Genomic DNA, 21,809 nt, shown 5'->3' with positions numbered 1-21,809 from the left:
ATTTATTTATTTTTTTCAAAAAAGGATTATTAGAATAGAAATTTTAATACTTTTTTGATAGTGTCACAATTACCACTTCATTTTTTAAGTTTTGATGTAATTATACGTAAATTTCTTGTAATTTGGGAAATTATATCTAGCGTTCATGAGATTTGTTTTCGTTTAGCAAATAAGTCCCTCCGTAGATTAAAATTCATTGAATTTACTGAAATTAACAAAAAATAGAAAATCAATTCATATTTACTCCTGATTCATGACTTATTGTTGATATATTACAAGTTAAATAAATTTTATTATGATCAAATTATCCCCATACGTCTTCACATTTTAATGCATGTGAGAAAGTATTTTCACCGTTATAAAGACAATTCAATTGAAAAGATATAAGAATATCTTTTTTTCCAAGAATCTTTATTATAAATTGCATTTAACCCAATGAAAAAACATCTCAGCAAGGGGAAAAGACAGAGCGGCGTCATTTTCATGAGTTTGGGTTCTACCATGCACCCATTCGTGAGAATCACTTAGGAAGTCGGTGCTAGCATCTGTCTGCTCATTAAACCCCCACCCCCACCCCCACCTCTTAATATTTCTTCCTCGCTGCTCTTTTCTCAGCAACCGAGTTGCAAGAAAACAAACGGTTGATCAAGAAACCATGTCAGTAATTGCTTCCCACACCACCTCTCTCCTCCGGTCACCCCCTTCCCCCGGCAGTCTTCCGGAGAAAAATCCTCTTCGTCTTTCCACCGCCGGTGAATACTCCTGAATCTCTCACACACATACGCATAACTACTCCATTTCCATTTAATCAACGGTTAAAATCAAAACAGACTCATCATCAATCATGGTCATGCTATCTAGTTGTTGCAGGTGTTTTTCTTCCTCGGACTTCACCGGTGATCACTTCCCTGCAATATCATGCAATTCCCGGAGGCGGCCGTACGTACCCCAATTAAACAAGATGGAATTACAGTACTCTTGCAGGAATTTGTGTGTTATTAATTTCCAAGACCTAATTAAGTTTGAATTAAAAAAATCATGGATATTACGTATGATCGATGTAGACTGAGTAGTTGTATGGAACTGCAGGATACATAGATGTGATTGAGAGTGGTGAGGGAGTGATGAAGTGGAAGAAGGATAATGTGGAGAATGACAGAGATAAAGTGGGTACTTGGAAACATTCCTTTTTGCTAATTCTCCTGTTCCCACTTCCCCCCACTCATCGATCGTATCAATCTACATTGCCCTTTTCTTTTCGCAGATATCAGATAAGATACGGGAATTAGTGGGGGTGATTCGATCGATGCTGCGGTCCATGGATGACGGGGAGATAAGCGTGTCGCCCTATGACACCGCGTGGGTGGCGCTGCTGGAGGATATTGGCGGCGGTGGAGTGCCGCAGTTTCCTTCCAGCATCCACTGGATTTCCAACAACCAGCACGACGATGGATCGTGGGGTGACAGGGACACCTTTACGGCTCATGACAGAATCATCAACACATTAGCATGTGTGGTTGCTTTGAAATCCTGGAAATTGCACCCTGACAAAACCGATAAAGGTTCATCCTTTTCATTACTATATATATATATTGGCTTAATTGAAATTTTAGTTGTATAATTATAATTATTTGCCATTTTAGTTATTTAATTTATTGGGGTTGTAAACTAATTTTTCACTTTTTTTTAGTTTTGTGATTCTAATATAAAGTTGATCGAAAAGTAACGAATGGATTAAAAGTAACGAATGGATTTCTATGGTCATGGCAACTTATGCCACGTCGCTTTCTTTTTTTCTTTTAATATCAATCACTCCTTGTCATATATATCGATCTAATTCATATAATAAGACGTGGTTCCCTATTTTTTAAACCCTTACATGCTAATTTTCTGGTGAACTTTGAAAATTATGATCGAATTTGTCTTGAAATTGTGAAATTTAAAAAAAATAATAGCTAATTTACAACTAACACGTTGCAGGATTAAAAATGCCAAAAATGTATAATTAAAAAAATTAAAAATACAATTGAGTCTATATATTTTCCAATAATGATTTTCTTTTAGAAAATAAAGACGTAGTCTTAATTAACTCTCACAAAATTTTATGTCAATTTCTTTATAAATTTCAAGAAAATCAATACGACGATCATATAACAAAATAAAATTAATTTGTCTGGATAAAATCAGATTCCAACTGAAAATTCTCGAACCCATTAGTGTTTGGGTAGGACCCACAAAAAGTATTTATATTGTAGAATCAGGTAACAAAGTATTTGTAGCATCATATTAAAAATACTTTTTATTTAATTAACACAAATAATTTTGATTAAATTTACAGGGATATCATTTATTAGAGAGAACATTCACAAGCTAGAGGATGAAAATGAGGAGCAGATGCCAATCGGGTTCGAAGTGGCGCTGCCATCGCTCATCGAAATAGCCAAAAGCCTGGGCATCCACATTCCCAATCATTCCCCAGCCCTGCAACGCATACACGCCCGAAGAGACTTGAAGCTCAGAAGGTGAGACTAATCATTATAATTACTCTATCTATCAATTTAAAGAAACATAAAGTAATATTATTATAATTTATCTGTCGAGTAATTAAATATAATTATTTAATAAAGATAGGTCGAAAAGCAATCAAAGCAAAATTTCTTTATGGAAATATCACAATGTTTGGATTTATTTTTGAGGTGTTTTCCTTGTGTTTGGTGGAAATAAAAATATAAAGATAGAGATAAATAATTACATATTAGAGATAGTGTGTATGAATGAATTTATTTTTAAAATAATTTAAAATAAGTGTTGTATGTTTGATTGTATTTTGAAAGATAAAAATTATTGTTCATTATTAAATTATGTCTATGTTTAATGTTGTGTTGTGTGGGAGACAAAAATTACTGTTCATAGTCAACTTATTGCCAAATTATGCCTCTTTTATATATATTTATGTATGTGAGTGTATATAAATGAGATAAAATACAAGATATGATCATAGTGTTTGGATTTGTATTTTGAAATAATTTAAAATAAGTGGTGTAGATTTGATGTTGGGATTTCTGAGACAAAAATCACTGTTTATTGTCAAATCATATATCTTTTATATATATTTTTGTAAATATGTATATATATAAATATTGTATGTTTCATGTTGTACTTTTTGGAGACAAAAATTACTGTTCATTATCAAATTACGTCTCTTTTATATTGTACACATACAAGAGTATATACATTTAGAAAATTAAAAAACAAAAAAAAAACACATAGATAAGGTATAAAAAACACAAAAATAAATATTAAATGTGTTTTATTCTCAAGAAATGTCAAAATATAAAACGAAACATAGTGAATGTTTTTATATAAGGATAAATATTAAATATGTTTTGACCCATTCTAAAAATTAGTCGAAAATGAAACCAAACTTAGTGCTTTAATTGTGTGGGGGTGCGATCCATAGGATACCATGGGACACATTGCACAGAGTGCCCACCACTTTACTGCACAGCTTGGAAGGGATGCCGGGCCTGGATTGGCAAAAGCTATTGAACTTACAGTCTGCTGACGGCTCATTCCTCTTCTCTCCATCCTCCACTGCCTTTGCTCTCCAGCAGACCAAGAATGAGAATTGCCTCAAATATCTTGCTGACATTGTTCAAAAATTCAATGGGGGAGGTGAAATTGCATAAACTAATTCAGTTCTATTTAAAGAAAATATTTGATTATTTGTTTTCATTTCTTTTTTTGGTTTAGTTCCGAATGTGTACCCTGTGGACTTGTTTGAGCGGCTCTGGGCCGTAGATCGCTTGCAGAGGCTGGGAATTTCGCGGTACTTTCAACATGAAATTGACGAATGTATCGATTATGTTCATAGGTACTGCACTCTTGTGCCGTATATGATTAAATTGTTACTAATATATATGTATATATGTATATATATATATATGTTTTTATATACTATGATTATAAATGCTATTGAGAAATTTCAGATACTGGACGAATAAAGGGATCTGTTGGGCAAGAAACTCTAAGGTTCAAGACATTGACGACACGGCAATGGGGTTTAGGCTTCTGAGGTTGCATGGTTACGATGTTTCTACTGGTAAATATATTATATTTTTTGTAAATCAAGAACATTGGAAACTAGCATTTCAAATGAGGAGAAAAGATATCATTGAAAATTACCATGCACGTGCAACATGATAGTGTGCATGTACTTGAATATCACCTTGTGTAGTGCGAGGGGCATCAGATCTTAGTGTATTTTGTGTGGGTTAATTGGCAGATGTGTTCAAGCACTTTGAGAATAGTGGAGAGTTCTTCTGCTTCGTGGGGCAGACCGACCAGGCTGTTACTGGAATATACAACTTGTATCGGGCTTCTCAGGTTATGTTTCCCGGAGAAGACATACTTGCAGATGCAAGAAAGTTCTCGACCAAGTTCTTGCAAGAAAAAAGAGCTAGTAATGAACTACTTGATAAATGGGTTATCGCCAAAGACCTGCCAGGCGAGGTATGTTTATTACTTACTTGACTTAATATGTATGAAATTTTAATCTCAATTTATTACTTTGTAAAAGGAAGAGTTGTAGTGAAGGGAGATATTTTATATATAAACTTGTGTGTGTGTGCAAATGAAAGTGAGATATATATACGACAATTTTACTGAACAAAAAAGAGAATTCAAATCCATCACACGATTAAATGAATTACACTTTGACTTTAGAAAGATTAATCAATCACCTATTAAAATTCTATAATAACAAAACTAGGAGATTTATACTTGACTAATTGCATTGTAAATGGAATAATAAATAAAACATATACAAATTTGACGTTTGTACAGAATTAAGCAACTTTCAAGTTCGAACTTTTGGCTGCTGTTTTGCATTGTTTTCTTAGTGGGTCAATGTGTTTATAGAACAATTCAAAGAATAGAAAGAAAGTTGATGAGAAATTAGAATAACAGGTGGGGTATGCACTAGATCTGCCGTGGTACGCGAGTCTACCTCGGCTTGAAACGAGATTCTTCTTAGAACAGTACGGTGGGGACAACGACGTTTGGATTGGAAAAACCTTGTACAGGTACTTTTTCTACTATTTCATTATTTTTTTGTATGGGTAACTCCATATATTTAATAAGAAAGATAATTAAGCCACATAAAGTTTTCTCATGTGATTCGGACCTGAAATTTTAACTCATATTGAGGTTGGCCGGATTTGAACTAATTATATAGCAAGTTCAATGCCACTTACCGTGTGATTGGTATGTAGTTCATGAAAGAGTGACTGATCACACCACAAGTAAATCAACTTGCTCTATGATGGATTTAGTTTGGTCGGACCTGATTTGGATAAGAATTTTCCGACACATTTTTTGGCAAAATGCTGAGACAACATCATGTGATATTTTAACAAAAAAAAAAAAGGTTTGATACAATACATGATTTATGGATTTTGCGTCTCTTTTTCTCATATTTAAAGAGTGAAATTAATAAGAATTTTGATTAATTATGTCATTATTCATATATTCAGAATGCCGTATATTAATAATAACACCTATCTCGAGCTGGCGAAATTAGACTATAACAATTGTCAGGCCCTACATCAGCACGAGTGGAAAAGTATTCAAAAGTAAGGAATTTGTTATTTTTTTAGTTATTTTTATGCTTATAATGTAACATTGTTCGCGATGTTTTTCACTTATTTATTTTTGTGGGATGCAGATGGTATAAAAATTGTGGGCTCTGGGAGTTTGGGTTGAGTGAAAGAAGCCTTCTTCAAGCTTACTATGTAGCTGCAGCCAGTATATTCGAGCCAGAAAAATCAACAGAGCGATTAGCTTGGGCTAAGACCGCGGTTTTAGTGGAGACAATTGTATCGTATTTCGACAGGCAACAACTTTCCAGGGAACAAAAACGAGTCTTTTTTAACGAATTCAGACATGACAGCATTGTCGGGGATGCAAATGGAGTACGGTATGTGTAAGAACAAGATAATTGTCAAAACTGAAACAAACTTTCAAAGTGATTCATGGTATAAATAAAATATATGTTATTGATATAGGCATAAAACAAGAAAGAGTTTGGCGGGAATTTTGATTAGGACTGTGAGTCACCTGTCATTGGACACACTATTAGCGCACGGCAAAGACATCTATCAAGAATTGTATCATGCGGTAAAATCCTCATCTGCAGCTAAACATGGCAAAACTCATTGTCGTATCTTTAGTCGCCTTGTGATATGTTAGTCACTCAATCGTCAGCTATATATTTTTCACTATGGTAGTATGTGTGCAGTGGGAAAAGTGGTTGAGATTAACATGGGAAGAAGGATATGATGATATGGGGCAAGCTAGAGACGCAGAGCTTTTCGTGCATACCTTGAATCTAAGCAGCGGAAAATGCAACAATAGAGTTTTAGTTGAATCAGTGTTGTCCCATCCCAAGTATCAAGAGCTCCTGCAGGTCACTAGTAGAGTCTGCCACCACCTTCGCCTGTTTCATAACCGAAAGGTAGCTACTGCTCATATTTTACAGATTTTAGGCTGATTTTCCTTTCCGCAATTTCCCTGACGTTTGTTTATGTTGAATCAAGGTGCATGAGGGCAAAGGGTGTGTAGGTGACATGGGAGGAGGCATCACCACTGTCCAAATAGAGTCGGACATGCGAGAACTGGTGAAACTAGTACTGCTCACCCAATTCTCTGGAGATTTAGATTATAGTATCAAGCAAAACTTTCTTGTAGTGGCTAAAAGTTTTTATTACACTGCGTATTGTAGCCCAGGAAGTATCAATTTCCACATAGCTAAAGTGCTCTTTGATAGAGTAATATGCACATGAGATGAACTCATCGATCACTCATCATAGTGGAATTGATTTGATTCTTTAGTACGAATCTCTTGATTAGGTCGCCGTTTGTACAATCGAGACAAATGCTAATGAGTCAAAAGTGATAAGACAACTATGCCTACGGGGTGTTGGCTACTATGTCACTAGCACAGTATGTGCAATCTCTATATGTCACCTATAAATGGTGCCTTCTATTATGAGATAAATTTTGGGAGTTTAATTTTGCATTTTTGTTGAAGCAAATCATGAATAGGCATAACTCACCTCTCATTGTTGTTAAATGTTCTAAGATGGCAAGTGAGGAGTAATTAATTCTTTTTTTTCTATTTCTTTTATTAAAAAGAGATGTGAATAGTGGAGTGAGGTTGTAAAGTTTAAAAAAAAGTTTGATTAAATTTAAGTTAATTTTATATTGTTAAGATATTAATATTAAATTATTCTTTTTTACTTTTAGATAAGGTGGTCGTTTGATATGGTATTAGAGTTGGATCACACGGGAAGTTTTGGATTCGGATCTCATTGTCTCCTATTTATAAAAGAAACGTTTAACATGCATGATTTGCATGTGGCGGAGGGGGTATTAAGGTATTAATATTAAATAGTTTTTCTTCCTAGCAACTTAAACTTTTAGATGAGTTGGTTGTTAATAAGCATCTACTCGTCTTTTCAGAGTTCGAGTACCATATATATGGGTATAATATAGTCCACTTTAATAGTAGTGCGTTATTTCATTGTTTTCTTTTAATATATTCGTTGATTTAGAAATTGAGTATTAAATTAGTATTTGAGTTTGAATGTACTGATGATGTAGACATGAATCATCAGTAGCACCACAATAGTAGAAGGATCTTAGTGAAAATCCTAAAATTACTGAGAACTAATTTACAAAATAGAGGTTAACAGGCTGATTCTCAAGTCAGTAATTGAATTACTAAGAAATAAATAGATTTGGAATCATTAGAGACAATGGTGAAATAAATATATAGAGTGCTTAAATATGGCAATGTAAGCTAAAATGAGCTTGTAGGGTGCAGAAAATGAACAAATGTCTATCCTTGTTGTATTGTGATAGATAAGTGTAAATAGTTTGAGTTACCTCTTTTAAGTGCAACATACTTCTATTTATAGAGTGATTCAAAGTGAAATTCAAAAATCGGTTATAACAAGCTGCATGTCAAAAGAAACCTACAGATGTTAGCTAACTAACATGATTTTGACTTATTTAAAAAAGTTATGATAATTTGAATAGACATTGCCCAGTCAACTTGAAAATCTAGGAAGTAGTTACCAGCTGCTTGATTTGGCTAATAGGGAGAGTTAGCTGAAAAGTTTTCAGGGTGACGTAGTCTTTGATGTGGATTTACGATGTGTCATCCCCACTAGCTCATGAGTAGGCTTGTTAAATAAGGCCTTGCTTTCAAATCCTGCCACATTAGTTTAATTTGGAACAAAATGTGCATGATAGCTTTTGTTGTTTGGGATCTACAGGGTTGGATCTGTTGGACTGATAGGTGGCGGCCCACTCCTCATATTATAATTTGTATCGCATTTTAATATATATATATACATACATACATTACGTATACAAAATTTATAATTCTCCGATCACCCCCCTTCCCCTCGGAGCGGTCTTTCGGTGCCGTTGCATGTTCTCTGAAGAAGCTCTCTTCCTCTTTCTCTCGATGGGTGAATTTAATTTTTCCTTTTTAATATGCACTGTACGGCGGGAAATGCATTTTTCGTCTTCTTATCTCTCGTTTTTCAAACTCACTAATGTGTATTGTGTAGAAACAAAAAACAGTATTGTTGGAAGTCCAGTATTCATAAGAGTATTGATTAAGACAATGATCAAACAGTTTTCATTTACAGGGATATTATTTCTCAGGCAGAATATTGACAAGCTTGAGGATGAAAATGACGAGCATATGACGATCGGGTTCGAAGTGGCACTACGCTATTCAATAGAGTTGTTCCGAACATAAAAGATTGAGTAAACGTGGTAAAATGCATGGACTGGTAAAATATTTATGGCAGTAATTTACTTGAATCAATCACATCAAACGACTCATAACATTGAGCTCCTATCTTACTAGCATGTACTATTCATATAATGTCATGCAAGTTAGTTTGAGCATCCTAGATAAATATAACCACCACAAAAAAACAAAAAAAAAACTTTGTTATCGTTGCAATTTTCTGGATGGATTTTGTATAATATCCGTTGCCGAACTATTTCCTTTGAAATTGCAATAAAAAAAAAAATTCATGGCTATAGATACTAATGCTATAGTTGCAACAATGTCCGATGCCAAAAATGTTATTTCAACAATGTGAATAAGAAGTCTAATTATTCCAATATTCACATATCTTCATAATGCCCTATGTTAATAACAACGACTATCTTAAGCCAGCAAAATTAGAGTACAACCATTGCCAGACCCTGCATTTGCATGAGGGAAAATGCATCCAAGAATAAGAAACTTTTTATTTTCTTTAATAATTTTTACTCTTAAGTAACATCATTATTCGAAGATTTGATAAACTCGTAATTGTCATGACTTGTATTTATTTATTTTTGTGGGGTGCAGATGGTGTACAAAATGCAGTTTTGGGGGGTTTGGGTTGAGTGAAAGAAGCCTTCTCCAAGCTTACTACATAGCTGCAGCCAGTATATTCAAGCTAGAAAAATCAGGAGAGCGGTTGGCTTGGACTAAGGCCATGGTCTTAGTAGAGACAATTGTGTCATATTTTGATTGGCAACAACTTTCCAGGGAACGAGAGCGGGCCTTTGTTAACGAATTCAAACATGGCAGCATTGTCAGGGACTCGAATGGAGGACGGTATGTGCAAGAACAAGGAAAATCAATAGCTGGATAAATTTCAAAATCAAATCAATATGCATGTAGGCATGTAGCTGAATGATCATTGACATTTGACAGGTTTAAACCAAGAAAAAGTTTGGTGGGGATTCTGATCAGGACTGTGAGTCAGCTCTCATTGGAAGCACAATTAGTGCACGACAAAGACGTCTATCAAGAATTGAATCATGCGGTAACTCCAAGACTTTCTTTTATGCTGTTCTTGAAAAATCCTCAGTAGCAGCTAAAATATGGCAATTGATCAAGATTGTATCTCCATCGGCCTTGTCATAATTCACGCACAAGCTAAAGCATAAAACAGATAAAAATATAAGATTTATGTGATTCAATCAAGTAGGTTAATATACCTGTGATCGTGAGAGAGGGAAATATTTTTATTTTATCGAAAAGAGGCATCTTGACATTGAGCATAGGACTTTAAGACACACTGCATCAATTATAGGCACATAATTCTTATAACCTATAGACGATTATCAACTAATCGCAACTCGAAAGACTTGTTTGTACCCTATAAATTCTTATAACCTATAGACCATTATCAATTAATCGCAACTCAGGAGACTTGTTTGTACGTTATAGAGTATATTTCACTATCATAATATCTCTGCAGTGGCAGAATTAGGTAAGAACATGTAAAGAAGGAAATGATGATCATGATATGGGGAAAGTTGGAGACCCAGAGCTTTTCGTGCAGACCTTAAATCTGAGTGGCGGAAGGAGAAGCAACATTAGATGAATTTTTGTTGTCCCATCCTAAGTATCAACAGTTCCTATAGGTCACTAGCAGAGTCTGCCACCACCTTCGCCTGTTTCATAACCGAAAGGTTAGCTATTGCTGATATTTTACAGATTTTAAGATGATTCTCTTGGTAATTTCACTGATGTTTGTTTATGTTGAATCAAGGTGCAAGAGGCTGAAGGGTGTGTGGGTGACTGGGAGGAGGCATCACAAACTGTTCAAATAGAGTCAGACATGTAAGAACTGGTGAAACTAGTGCTCACCCAGTGCTCAGGGGATTTAGAATATAGTATCAAGCAAAACTTTCTTGCAGTGGCTAGAAGATTCTATTACACTGTGTATCGTAGTCTAGGAACTATTAATTTTCACATAGCTAAAGTGCTCTTTGAAAGAGTAGTCTACACATGAGCTTATTATTTATCACAGTGGAATTGGTTCTTCACTAAGAATCTCTTGATGTACCAATAATTTTTAGGCACGTTGTAAACCAACGACTCGTCTAGGGCTATGGCATCTACGAGTGCAGTTGTCTCAGTTGGTTTCCATCAGCTAAATTACTGATCTTTCTCATGCAAGAAATTATGCCTTTCCTATTTCGAAAATACAAAAATCTCCCTTCGAAATTCTAATCATTAAAAGTGAAAAGAATTTAGAAAGAGTGATATGTTAGTTGATAAAACAATATAAAGTGGTTAGCATCAACAAGAAATATGGCATTGAAAAAACCATAAAGAGGTTCCATGACAGAAGTGGATTGTGATCAAAAGATGAGAAATGGGGCCTGAACCATGATGAAACTATGGAGTGAGGGTTTTTCATTAATACTTGTGATTTCATCACCAATAATCCTAGACCAATGAATCACAGAGATTTCTAAGAAAGTGCCCCCAAACACCCGAAAATCAAACAAGTGATGAGTCAAGAGTGTTGGACAAGCGAACTTTGGCAACGGAGTGTAGGCTGATGAGCTTTTCAGCCATGGAGGATACTTCATATCACTGCTATGCCACTAGTACAGTATGTGCAAACTCTACGTGTGTCTCCATATAGTTTGTGTTGTCCTAGCGGCCAACATGAAATATTTCATGGAACCCACGTCAAGATAACATTCTTTTAGGGAAATCAGTGGTGTGCGTTTGAGGTTTCTCACAATCAGAAACTCAACTGTAAGACAGTATAATCATCTCCAGGCACCAATTAACGGGATGATTAGCAATAGCAAGCTGCCGACATGGATGAAAACAAAAAACCTGAAATCCTACATTTTGATCGTTATCAGTAGCAAAGGACTAGAGCAAAATCGTATCTGATATTTGCGCTTGAGCCTTCAACCAAAATTGTGGGTCGAACTTGCAATTCTTTTGGAAACTTCTACTTTTTTGCATCTCTAATTTATTCTACACAACTAGAGAATCTACACAACTAGAGAACCTGGCATCAGTTCAGGTAAACTTATGACCCAACTCTAGAATCAGTTTATATATCATGCATGTAAAACAGAAAAGAGCCACATTCTTGACCAGGGAGACAGAGGGATCTTCATTAGCTACGACGGCATCAATTTTACAGATGTACTATATAGTACGGCCTATGAAGTTCAATGTCCAGTTCTGGAGAAAATAAGAAACATACAGCATCAATCGATTCATGAAATAATGAAGCTGTAATGAGTCTAAAGGAATAGCTGCTTGTTCTTTTATTTCAAGAAAATTTGGAAGTTTACATAAGACGTTTGGATCCGTGTAATGGTAATTTCAGCCCCAATAATGGTAATTACAAGAACATGCCTGACAACATTATATTTCTGTCTGATTAAGAAAATCAGGCCTAATCATATTCAAGCTCATCTGGTGTAACTGGGCGCTTGAGAGGAATAACAGACTTCTTTTCCACATCCCTTGATAAAGCCTTCCTCATATCTGAAAAGGAAAGAAAAGAGCAAGATAAGACATAGATAAAAAAAGCAACACCGAAGGGCCAAAAATTGAAATTCTCAGTGGCATTTACAGAGCAACTCACCCAAGCCATCCTCCTCTCCAGAGTAATATCGAAGCACACGTCTGTAAACTACATAGCCAAGCTGCGGAAAAGAGAAAAGCAAAAGATGACAATAGCAGCTTCGTTGAATATGAAGGACAAACCAATGGAAATTATTTGAGTCACAAACTTCTTAAGAAGCAAACGAAGCAATAAATTATTCTCAGTACCTTCTCATACATCTTGATGGCAGGTGTATTTGAAGCTCTCACAAAAAGATCCACGAAATAAGCCTTATCACTACAAAGAGCAAGACTCGCTTCAGTATACAGAGCTCATCCAGCAAGTCTAACAAAACTAAAAAACTCACACATACATGAACTTCCTTCACCAACTTATTATGAAGATATTAGTATTAAGCTAAATCTTAAAGTTGAATGACACATGGAAATACTGATTAAAGCAACAGGCATATAAAGCAGAAACAGAAAGACATGTTCCAGTTTCACCAGTTTAATTCGAGCAAAAAACCCTAGAGACTCCTATCATTTAACACCAAATAGTTGACTCAAAGGTTGTCTAGAGTTCTTTCTCCAATTCATGCAATATACAGAGCAACAGTACACCATTCTCTTCCCGCCCTACTAGATAACAACGGACTAGAAAAGATAGAGAAACAGGAGCAAAAATGTTTGGTGACTTCATTCACAACTGAATTACGGAGGTCACTCAAAAAGTACACTTTTTATTTGAAAAACTGAGAATATAAACAGAGAAAAACATTAAAGAAAAAACAAGCTCCAGAGAAACAGTTGTGATAATTCCTGGACCAAGGACTAAGAATACAAATAGAACAAAAAAAAGAAAAAGGAAACAAGATCAAGAATATAAAAATTTGTAATAAGGAACATATGAACCATAAGAGATTGAGATCTTTGAAGATGGTCATTTAGATCATATTATTTTTCATCATGGCATTCCAAAAGTCTCAAGTTCCTTTAATTTTAGCCTTAAGAAGGGATAGTTGCAATGAATTAAAATTATGTCCCCTTACATCTTGTCGCCGATCTCCTCAAGTAGGTTCATCAGCTTCTTGGCTAATTGTTGCCTTCGAAATTCAGGAGCTACTGTTACTGCAGTGACATGACCATGCCATGACTCTCCTTGTCCTTCAACCTTTCCCATAACTGTAAAGTATCCACACATTATGTTCACATGTCAAACCAGAAACCAAAATAGGAGCAAACTTAGAATTCTGATGATATGAAAACTGAAAAGTAGAAACTTCATAAGCTCAATCCTACTGAAACTCAAGTGTCCTTGGAGTGACTTAATAGGACAAGTTTCTGAGACTAGTAGAAAGCAGTAAGTAATCTACGGTCTCATATTAAACATCAAGATAAGAACAAACATTTGGAAATAGTTAATCACATATTCCGCAGCTTTTGTGTAACAGAGTGAATGTTAAAGCCAAGTAATGTCAATGTCACTCAAAGTCAAGCCAAAAGAATGAGTCAAAAACTTCCATTCACCAGCTGCAGCATTTAGCCATCTGTATCAAAGAAGGTTCATGGCAACATTGTGCCTCATTTAAAAGTACACTCTAAATTTCTATTTAAACTAATTACAACTAGAAACGAATCATCTCTGGCATTATGTCTCCTGTTACATCTCAGGCATGGCAAGCAAAGGAGCCTTTGGAACTGTCACTAGTTACTAACCAAAATTTACATCAAAATGCATCATGCAGCAAAACCTAGACGAAGGAAAGTTCAATTGCAACACCATACCTTCTACCTTTAAATCCCACTTTTGAAGCACAAGTTTAGCAGTGACACCAAATTCAGAAACAATACACAAATCATCAAGCAATACAAAATCAAAGTGTACCAATTATCTGCTATTCTTGCAAATACTCAAATGGCAGTCTCCATTGCACTCACCGTGCTAATAACAAGAAGTTTCATATAGAACACTCAAAACCTATTAATGTAACATGGACGCAAAAATGAGCAGAAACATGAAATTTGCCTGTACAAATTAAACCACCACTAGGCCAACAGAGTACTAAGATGCTACGAAACACATCAAGTATACAGTAATCTGACATCGAACATTAAATGGAACCGAAACCTAGAAAATATACACATTATAAACCAGAATAGGGTAACCTACTGTAGCCCATTATTCGATTTCCTGGAGCTTCAGCAACGTGGAAATAGTCCGGCCACCGCGCCAAATAGGTCATATAGAACGACATGTTGAACTGCAATTTTTAGTTCAACAAAATTCGTCAATGGACATAGTTTTACAAAAAAATCCTCCAATACAAACAGGAGTCATGAATTTGAACAAATTAAAACAATAAAGAAAGAACTAACGGTTTCAGTGAGATGGTCAAGATTCACTGATGCGAATCGGAGGAGATCGTTGCAGCAAAACCTTCGAATAGTAGTCATTTTTATTCGCAGCGGAAGACTGTTTTCGTCTTCTTTTCCTTTTTCTCCTTCACGAATTTTTGACTGGCAGAAGGGCAATGTGGACATGGATGATTTGTAGTTGGGGCCCGACCCGAATCATTCGATCCGCTTCAATGGTACTCTAGATCTTTCTTGCCTCCTCGTATCTGTTTTTCCAATTTCTTTGTAATTATACATAAATTCTTATACTTTAAAAAATTATATCTAATATTTCTAGTATCTATTTTTGTCTAATAAAAAAATCGATTCATCACTCAAATTTATAAAATTTATCGATATCAATTAAAGAAAATCGATAATTACACGCCCCTCCACTGAGGTTTGATGAAATACATCTAGATTCCCTGTAATTGAAAAATTACATTTAGCACCTTTGAGATTTGTTTTCGTCTAACAAATAAATCTCTCATTTAGTCAATATTCATTGAATTTGTTGATATTAACAAAAAAAATTGAACAAAAATTGATATTTACTTTCGGTTGAATTATTATTGACTTATTGCAGGTCAAAGAATTTTTTTCTCCTAAACTCTCCTTATAACGGTGAAAATATACCTTCTCGCATGCATTAACGTATAAAGTATGAAGCTAATTTTGTTATAAAATGATTTATTTGATTTGCAATAAATCAATTATAAGTCAATCGGGGTAAAGATAGATTTTTTTTAGTTATATTGTTAATATCAGTAAATTTGATGAATTTTGACTAACATATGAATTTATTTGTTAGACAAAAGCAAACCTTAGAGGTGCTAGATTTAATTTTCCAAACTACAAGGGGTCTACATATAATTACACCACACCTCAAGGGAGGAGAGTATAATTAGCCCTAAAAAAATTGAATAAAAATCCAAATTTATTCTCAATTGACTTATTACAAATCAAATAATTTTTTTTCTTATCAAAGTATCTTTATGCATCTTCACGTTCTAATATATGTGATGAGTAGGAATTGGCATCGTGTCAGATAGTTTGGTTTGAGTATCCGAACTTTCTGGTAGCTATTTTAGCTACCTGATCCCAACTTGAACATTGTGCTTGTACTCAAAATTTTTTATTTTTCGTTTTAAATTTTTTTATTTTAGTTTTTACCATTAGCTTCTAAATTTCAACTTCTATAATAGATAAATAGTATCGAGAATGCATTCAGCTTGGCTTCCATGAGCAAAACGGAGGTTGTTTCGATGTCTTCTGTGTTTTCTTAAACAAACACTTTTTTCCTTTTTCTATTGTTAAATTATTAAAATTTTCTGCTTTAGTTTATAAACTATAAATTTTTAATATACTATTAACTAACTAATAAAAAAAGAGAAAAATAATACACAATACTAATATTTGTGATGTGTCAAAAAATCACACGAGTCCAATTGAATACGGACCAGGACCTTTTAGTTAGGCTGAGTTTTTCCCAAGCCTAATAAGAGAGGATTTGCAAAAAAGATGTCATCACTCAAACGCTCAAATTAGTGACAAATAGCAAAATAATAATGCTGAAAAATAAAGTATGAATGAAAATCGCAATGAGATATGATAAATGAATGCAAGTAAGAGGGAAACTATGTTTGAGAAATGGTCCGTCAGTGTCCAAAAAGTCGTCCCATATTTAAGGGAGTTGGACCTGATTTTATAGCTGAGTTCTCCAGCTTGGAGGAGGTTGTACGTCTAAGTAGATTGAGAGAGACAATTGGTAGAGGATAAGGAATCCCAAGATTTGGCATATAATTTTGTTTAAGTGTTCCTGTAGGTCTCCTGTTCCATCGTACTTTGAAAGATTTGATACTTTCATGCCTGTTGGACGTGCCTCGACTAAGATAGCGAGGCAAAAAAGGCTACATCTTGGTGGATCTACGACCAAGGGCAATCCTCATCTCCTTGAGAGGGTAGGGGCGCTAAGGGTTGTCGCGATTGGTTGGAGCTTCGCTCTTAGGTCTAGCGACTTCGGGTTGAGAAACTCTACTATTCACCTCCTCCCGCCTATACTCATCCCTCTTGAGAACCAAGAACAATTCTTGACTTCAACGAAGAGAATAAGAAGCGGGTTCACAGGGTGATGAGTAGCGTATTGAGCTACTATTTGTGCAACCACTCGAGTGGACGCATCATGGATTAGGTGTTAGTAAGGATTCTTGCATTAACTATATCATTGTTTCTTAAGGTGGAACACCTAAGGTGGGTGATTCTCTTCGAGATAGAGGTGGTGCTTCCTCACAAAGAGATAGGGCCTCCCCGTGTGGTGGAGCTTGTTCACGAGGTGATCGAGCCACCATTCAACATGACTTGCTCATGTGGGGTAGGCCCACCCCTTGAGGTGGGATTTGTTCACGAGGAGACTCTTGGCCACGAGATGGCAGGCTATCCCATTTAGTGTGGCTTGCTCACGAGAAGGTAGGGCCACACTAATAGTAGGGCTTGTTTATGGTGTGACTCTTGGCCACGGGGTGGTAAGGTCATTCCCTTTAGTAGGGCTTGATCATGGGATGGGAGTTGCCCTGCTTCATTCTCGTATATTTCATGGGCAGCGTCCACCCCCTGAACATTGCGAGTTCAAGACCTAGTTTGCATTCTTATTATCAATATAATATTTTTCACAAACGGCACCAATGATGTGGTTAGAGACTTAGTAAGTGATTTTATGGGAAAAATACCCTCAACATGCAACTACTTCCCAAGTCTAGTATTGATAGAGATAGGATTTTTTAGAGAGAGAGGTGATAAGTTATCTTATCAATGAATAGTGAAGTTGGTTTAAAAAATAATATATGGGGTATTTATAGTAGTATTGAGAGTTTTAAAATACGGTAGGGTATATGTATTTATAGTGTGGCTATTATGTAAAATTTACTTTCACATCCTTGAAAATAAGATAACATTACTAATATAACATCAAAGATGTTTTCACAGAACATTTTCTAAAATTTGATGTTAAAAAATATAAATACTTTATATTGTGTAAATTATAACTTCTGCAATCACGTGTTATTTATTTTTGTAAATTTGAACAAAATTATATGTGTTAGCCTGCATGCAAGGATAAATTAATATTTTTTTCTCGTAATTTCTACATGAAAAATATATGTCTATCTGTCTACAGATTCACCAAATCTCGTAATAAACAAGGTAAGATTTAAAAGCAGTTACCGTATATGGTGGTCTTTATTTTTTTGATAAATCATGTAGTTATAGAAGTTATAATTTACACAAAATAAAATAGTATGAACCTGAGTGGGATCCCAAAAGAACGATATTGATACTTTATCAACATTTAGAAATGAGAAACTCAACAACTCAGAACATCTAGCTCATAGTTCAAGGGGTATAGATCAGTACGAGCCTTACTGCATTCCTTGTCTTATTGGACTTCGGAATGCTCGGCTCGGGCTTGGTCTTGGCTTACAGACAGGCTTGCAGCCGGGTCTTCAGTCGCTCGCTCATGGATAGGTACCTATGAATGGGGATATTCCCGAAACTCACACAGAAAAAAGAAAGTGAGTTAGACAAAAAGAAAAGCAACTTGAACGAAAAAAGAATTTGTTCAATACATAATGGCGGAAGCTAATTTTGGTTGGTTAATCCGATCAGTTCATCGATGGTCGGCAAGTATGATGGTCCTAATGATGATTCTACATGTCTTTTGTGTGTATCTCACCGGTGGATTTAAAAAACCTCGCGAATTGACTTGGGTCACAGGTGTTGTTCTGGCAGTATTGACCGCATCTTTTGGCGATCAACAGGAAAGAGATAAGGAGCTGATAAAGTCAAAAAAATAAAATTAAAGAAAGAATTAAAATGATTGTAGTAGTATTTGAGTAGGTTGAATGTACAAAAATGGAAAATTGCCGCCTAATCGTGACATCATCTATTATTTATACACCCCACGCAATCGGCTATTCCGCTTGGCAGTAATATTGTGCGAGTGCCCCGGCCTACATTGGATAGTCGGACCCCTTAACGCAGTGACGAAAATACCCTCCGCACTCAATCCAACTTTTAACTCCACTCCGTCCACGGGAATCAGAGAAAACCCTAGCACCATTCCCCGATCCCCAATCTTTTCAACATCGCTGGACTGTGAAATTAGCGGAAACCCTAGCAGATATCATATTCGGCCATGGATATTCTAAAGCAGGAGTTGCTGAAGAAAAGACAAAGTCTCGCAGAGGACGTTGGCGGTAAGAAAGTCTTCAAGCGCTCCGAGATCGAGCAGAAACGCCTCCAGCGGCTGCGAGAAGAGGAAAAACGCGAAGCCGAGGCCAAAGCACTTCGTCAAAAGAAATTACAGCAAGAGCAGCAGAGTGATGATCCCAATTCATCATCTAACCCAAAATCCAATCCTGAAATCCCAAAATCTAAGCCGGAGTCATCGTCCTCCAAATCCCTAGTTGAAGAGAAAAACATTGACGATCTCAATCTCCCGAAACAAGAAGTCATCCGCCGCCTCCGCTTCTTAAAACAACCGGTGACTCTCTTCGGAGAAGACGATGAGGCGAGACTTGACCGTCTGAAGTTCGTGTTGAAGGCTGGATTATTTGAAGTCGATGACAGTGATATGACGGAAGGGCAAACTAATGATTTTCTGCGGGATATCGTGGAGTTGAAGAAGCGGCAGAAATCAGGGATATTGAGTGATAGAAAGAGAAAGTCGACGGAGGATGGGGGAGAGGATAAGGAGAGTGGAGGTGGGGATGAGGATCTAAGTGGGGATGGAGCATCCTCCGGGATGGATCACGACAAGGATTTGAAACGGATGAAGGCGAACTTTGAGGAGTTGTGCGACGAGGATAAGATTCTTGTGTTTTTCAAAAAGTTGTTGAATGAGTGGAATCAGGAGCTAAATGAGATGAGTGAGGCGGAGAAGAGGACAGCCAAAGGGAAGTCGATGGTTGCCACATTTAAGCAGTGCGCACGATATTTGAATCCGCTGTTTAAGTTCTGCAGAAAGAAGGTGTGTATTATGTCCAACTTTCTCTTTCTGTGTGTGGGCGCCTAATTTTATTTTAAATTCATGTGGAAATGATATGCTACCAGTGCTCCCTCATGGTGTTGTGGAAAATTATGTCAATGTGAACATATTTGTCTTCTTATCTAGGATTTGCTTTGGCAATCTTCTCTTTTAGAGCAATTTCATGGTTTCCAGAAGACTGGCTGAATGGATAATCTAGTGCAAGCAGTATAAAAAGAAGCTTAGTTCCATGTATCAGAAGTTTTATATACTAAAGAATTGGAATTCTATTACATTTATTAGATTGCTTTAAGAAGATTGTGATACAGATGTTAATTTGAAGGCATAAATTGATGTGATTGATCATCTGTGCTCATGTGCTATATGATGAATGGAGGTGGAGCTCATATACTGCATGCACTGGAACTTGGAAAGTTAGATTAAAGTGAGGAAGAAAAAACCAGTGTTTACTACCTCAGTTACTTTGACTTTTATTTTTCCTTTATTATTATTTTTAATATTTTTGGGCATCTCTCACATTTTGCTTTTTTAATAGTATCTGAATTGAAATATTAATGTGATGATACTCATCTAAATAATTATTGTATTATGGTAATTTTAGAATTTGAATTAGAGGTCATCAATTATGTGAGAACTAACTATAATAGTAATGCATTAGCAATATTTTCACGAGTTATCAATATAACATCATTGATTATGGATTATATGGAGATGGGGAGGATGAAGTTGAGAAAAGAAATGTGTTTTGCTTGAAGCGCTAGTTAACGTATTGATGTTCAAATGAGGTCAACCGTGTATGTCATTTTGAACATAGCTTACTTGGGTGATCCAGATTACCTCTAGACTGGGATGATTCACATTGTCTTTTTTCTCATATAGGTTCTTCCTGATGATATTCGACAAGCATTGATGGTGGTTGTTGATTGCTGTATGAAGCGGGATTACCTAGCTGCAATGGATCATTACATTAAACTTGCAATTGGAAATGCTCCTTGGCCTATTGGTGTTACTATGGTTGGTATTCATGAACGTTCTGCACGTGAAAAGATTTATACTAACAGTGTGGCACACATCATGAATGATGAGACAACCCGTAAGTATTTGCAATCTGTCAAGAGATTGATGACTTTCGCCCAACGACGTTATCCAACTATGCCTTCCAAAGCTGTTGAGTTCAATAGCCTGGCAAATGGTAGTGATTTGCAGTCACTATTAGCAGAAGAGAGGTCGTCTGGAGAGAAGCATCATTCTGAGGAGAGGCTCCTATTGATGCCTGCTACAAAAGATGACTAGTTAACATGTGTACATGAGGGGTAACAATTGCCCTGATCATTCTCATGTTCTAGCCAAAGTATACGATGAGTAACATGTGATTTTATGACGGAACATTATGTTCTTAATGTTGACTCTCGCTTTTGGTGAGAGGCTGTAAATGTAACCATTCCAGATGGCCTCTATGTTTATGTAGTTGATATGCTCATGTAAACATGAATTAGTGCTTCTTAAGAGTTGGTGAGCTGGGAGCTGTTTCTTTTTTAATTTGTGGCGGATGAAATTGATAGCAATTCAACATGTATGGAGAAAAAAGATTTCTAAGTAGCACCGTGCTGGCTAAACCTTACTTGGGAATGTAATGCTTAACCCCAGCTTTCCTGCGTCTTGCCTTCGCCAAGTTCTTGCGGTGTTCACACATGGTCGCATTTATATTAAATTTGTTTCATTTGACATCTTGTTTAATACTGAGGACATATGTAATTCTTGCCTGTGAAAAGTAATTAAGCTGAAAGGAAATCCCATCTCTTGTTCAGAAAGCTTGGTTCCGGAGGTCGAGGTCTTATTTAGCAGCCAGTTTGTTTGATTTCTTGGTCGAATAAGCACCCAAGAAAACAAATAATGGCAAGGTCCCGTGGGCTTATAACCTAG

General features: G+C 35.9%; 3 protein-coding genes across 6 annotated transcripts; 2 read left to right on the top strand and 1 right to left on the bottom strand.

The window, feature by feature from the left end:
* Nucleotides 1-437: 437 nt before the first annotated feature.
* Nucleotides 438-6,897, top strand: LOC105165295 (ent-copalyl diphosphate synthase 1). 4 transcript variants are annotated; one of them, XM_011084262.2, is made up of 15 exons: nt 438-752; nt 871-939; nt 1,090-1,166; nt 1,265-1,562; nt 2,339-2,522; nt 3,461-3,675; nt 3,754-3,874; nt 3,990-4,102; nt 4,286-4,512; nt 4,969-5,084; nt 5,535-5,633; nt 5,726-5,977; nt 6,066-6,177; nt 6,299-6,514; nt 6,597-6,897. In XM_011084262.2, exons 1-15 carry the CDS (start codon nt 656-658, stop codon nt 6,840-6,842), a joined length of 2,442 nt encoding a protein of 813 aa, XP_011082564.1. In that variant the 5' UTR covers nt 438-655; the 3' UTR covers nt 6,843-6,897. The 4 variants fall into 4 exon arrangements, with proteins under 4 accessions (XP_011082564.1, XP_011082563.1, XP_011082565.1 ...); XM_011084261.2 differs by having other exon boundaries at nt 862-939; XM_011084263.2 differs by lacking the exon at nt 5,535-5,633 and having other exon boundaries at nt 862-939.
* A 5,239-nt stretch (nt 6,898-12,136) lies between these two features.
* LOC105165296 (Acyl-CoA N-acyltransferases (NAT) superfamily protein) lies at nt 12,137-14,986 on the bottom strand. Its single transcript, XM_011084266.3, has 6 exons — nt 14,828-14,986; nt 14,622-14,712; nt 13,501-13,633; nt 12,677-12,746; nt 12,489-12,549; nt 12,137-12,388 (listed from the first exon to the last, which is right to left on the bottom strand). Exons 1-6 carry the CDS (start codon nt 14,903-14,905, stop codon nt 12,297-12,299), a joined length of 525 nt encoding a protein of 174 aa, XP_011082568.2. The 5' UTR covers nt 14,906-14,986; the 3' UTR covers nt 12,137-12,296.
* A 3,838-nt stretch (nt 14,987-18,824) lies between these two features.
* On the top strand, nt 18,825-21,485 carry LOC105165297 (splicing factor Prp18 family protein). The gene is made up of 2 exons (XM_011084267.3): nt 18,825-19,868; nt 20,766-21,485. The coding sequence occupies exons 1-2, from the start codon at nt 19,035-19,037 to the stop codon at nt 21,177-21,179; spliced, it is 1,248 nt and encodes a 415-aa protein (XP_011082569.1). The 5' UTR covers nt 18,825-19,034; the 3' UTR covers nt 21,180-21,485.
* The last annotated feature ends 324 nt before the right edge of the window (nt 21,486-21,809 follow it).

The sequence above is a fragment of the Sesamum indicum genome, linkage group LG6 (genome assembly GCF_026168435.1).
Source record: "Sesamum indicum cultivar Baizhima isolate 11 linkage group LG6, ASM2616843v1, whole genome shotgun sequence".
Classification (NCBI taxonomy): domain Eukaryota; kingdom Viridiplantae; phylum Streptophyta; class Magnoliopsida; order Lamiales; family Pedaliaceae; genus Sesamum; species Sesamum indicum.
This window is presented reverse-complemented; position numbering and strand designations above follow the sequence as displayed.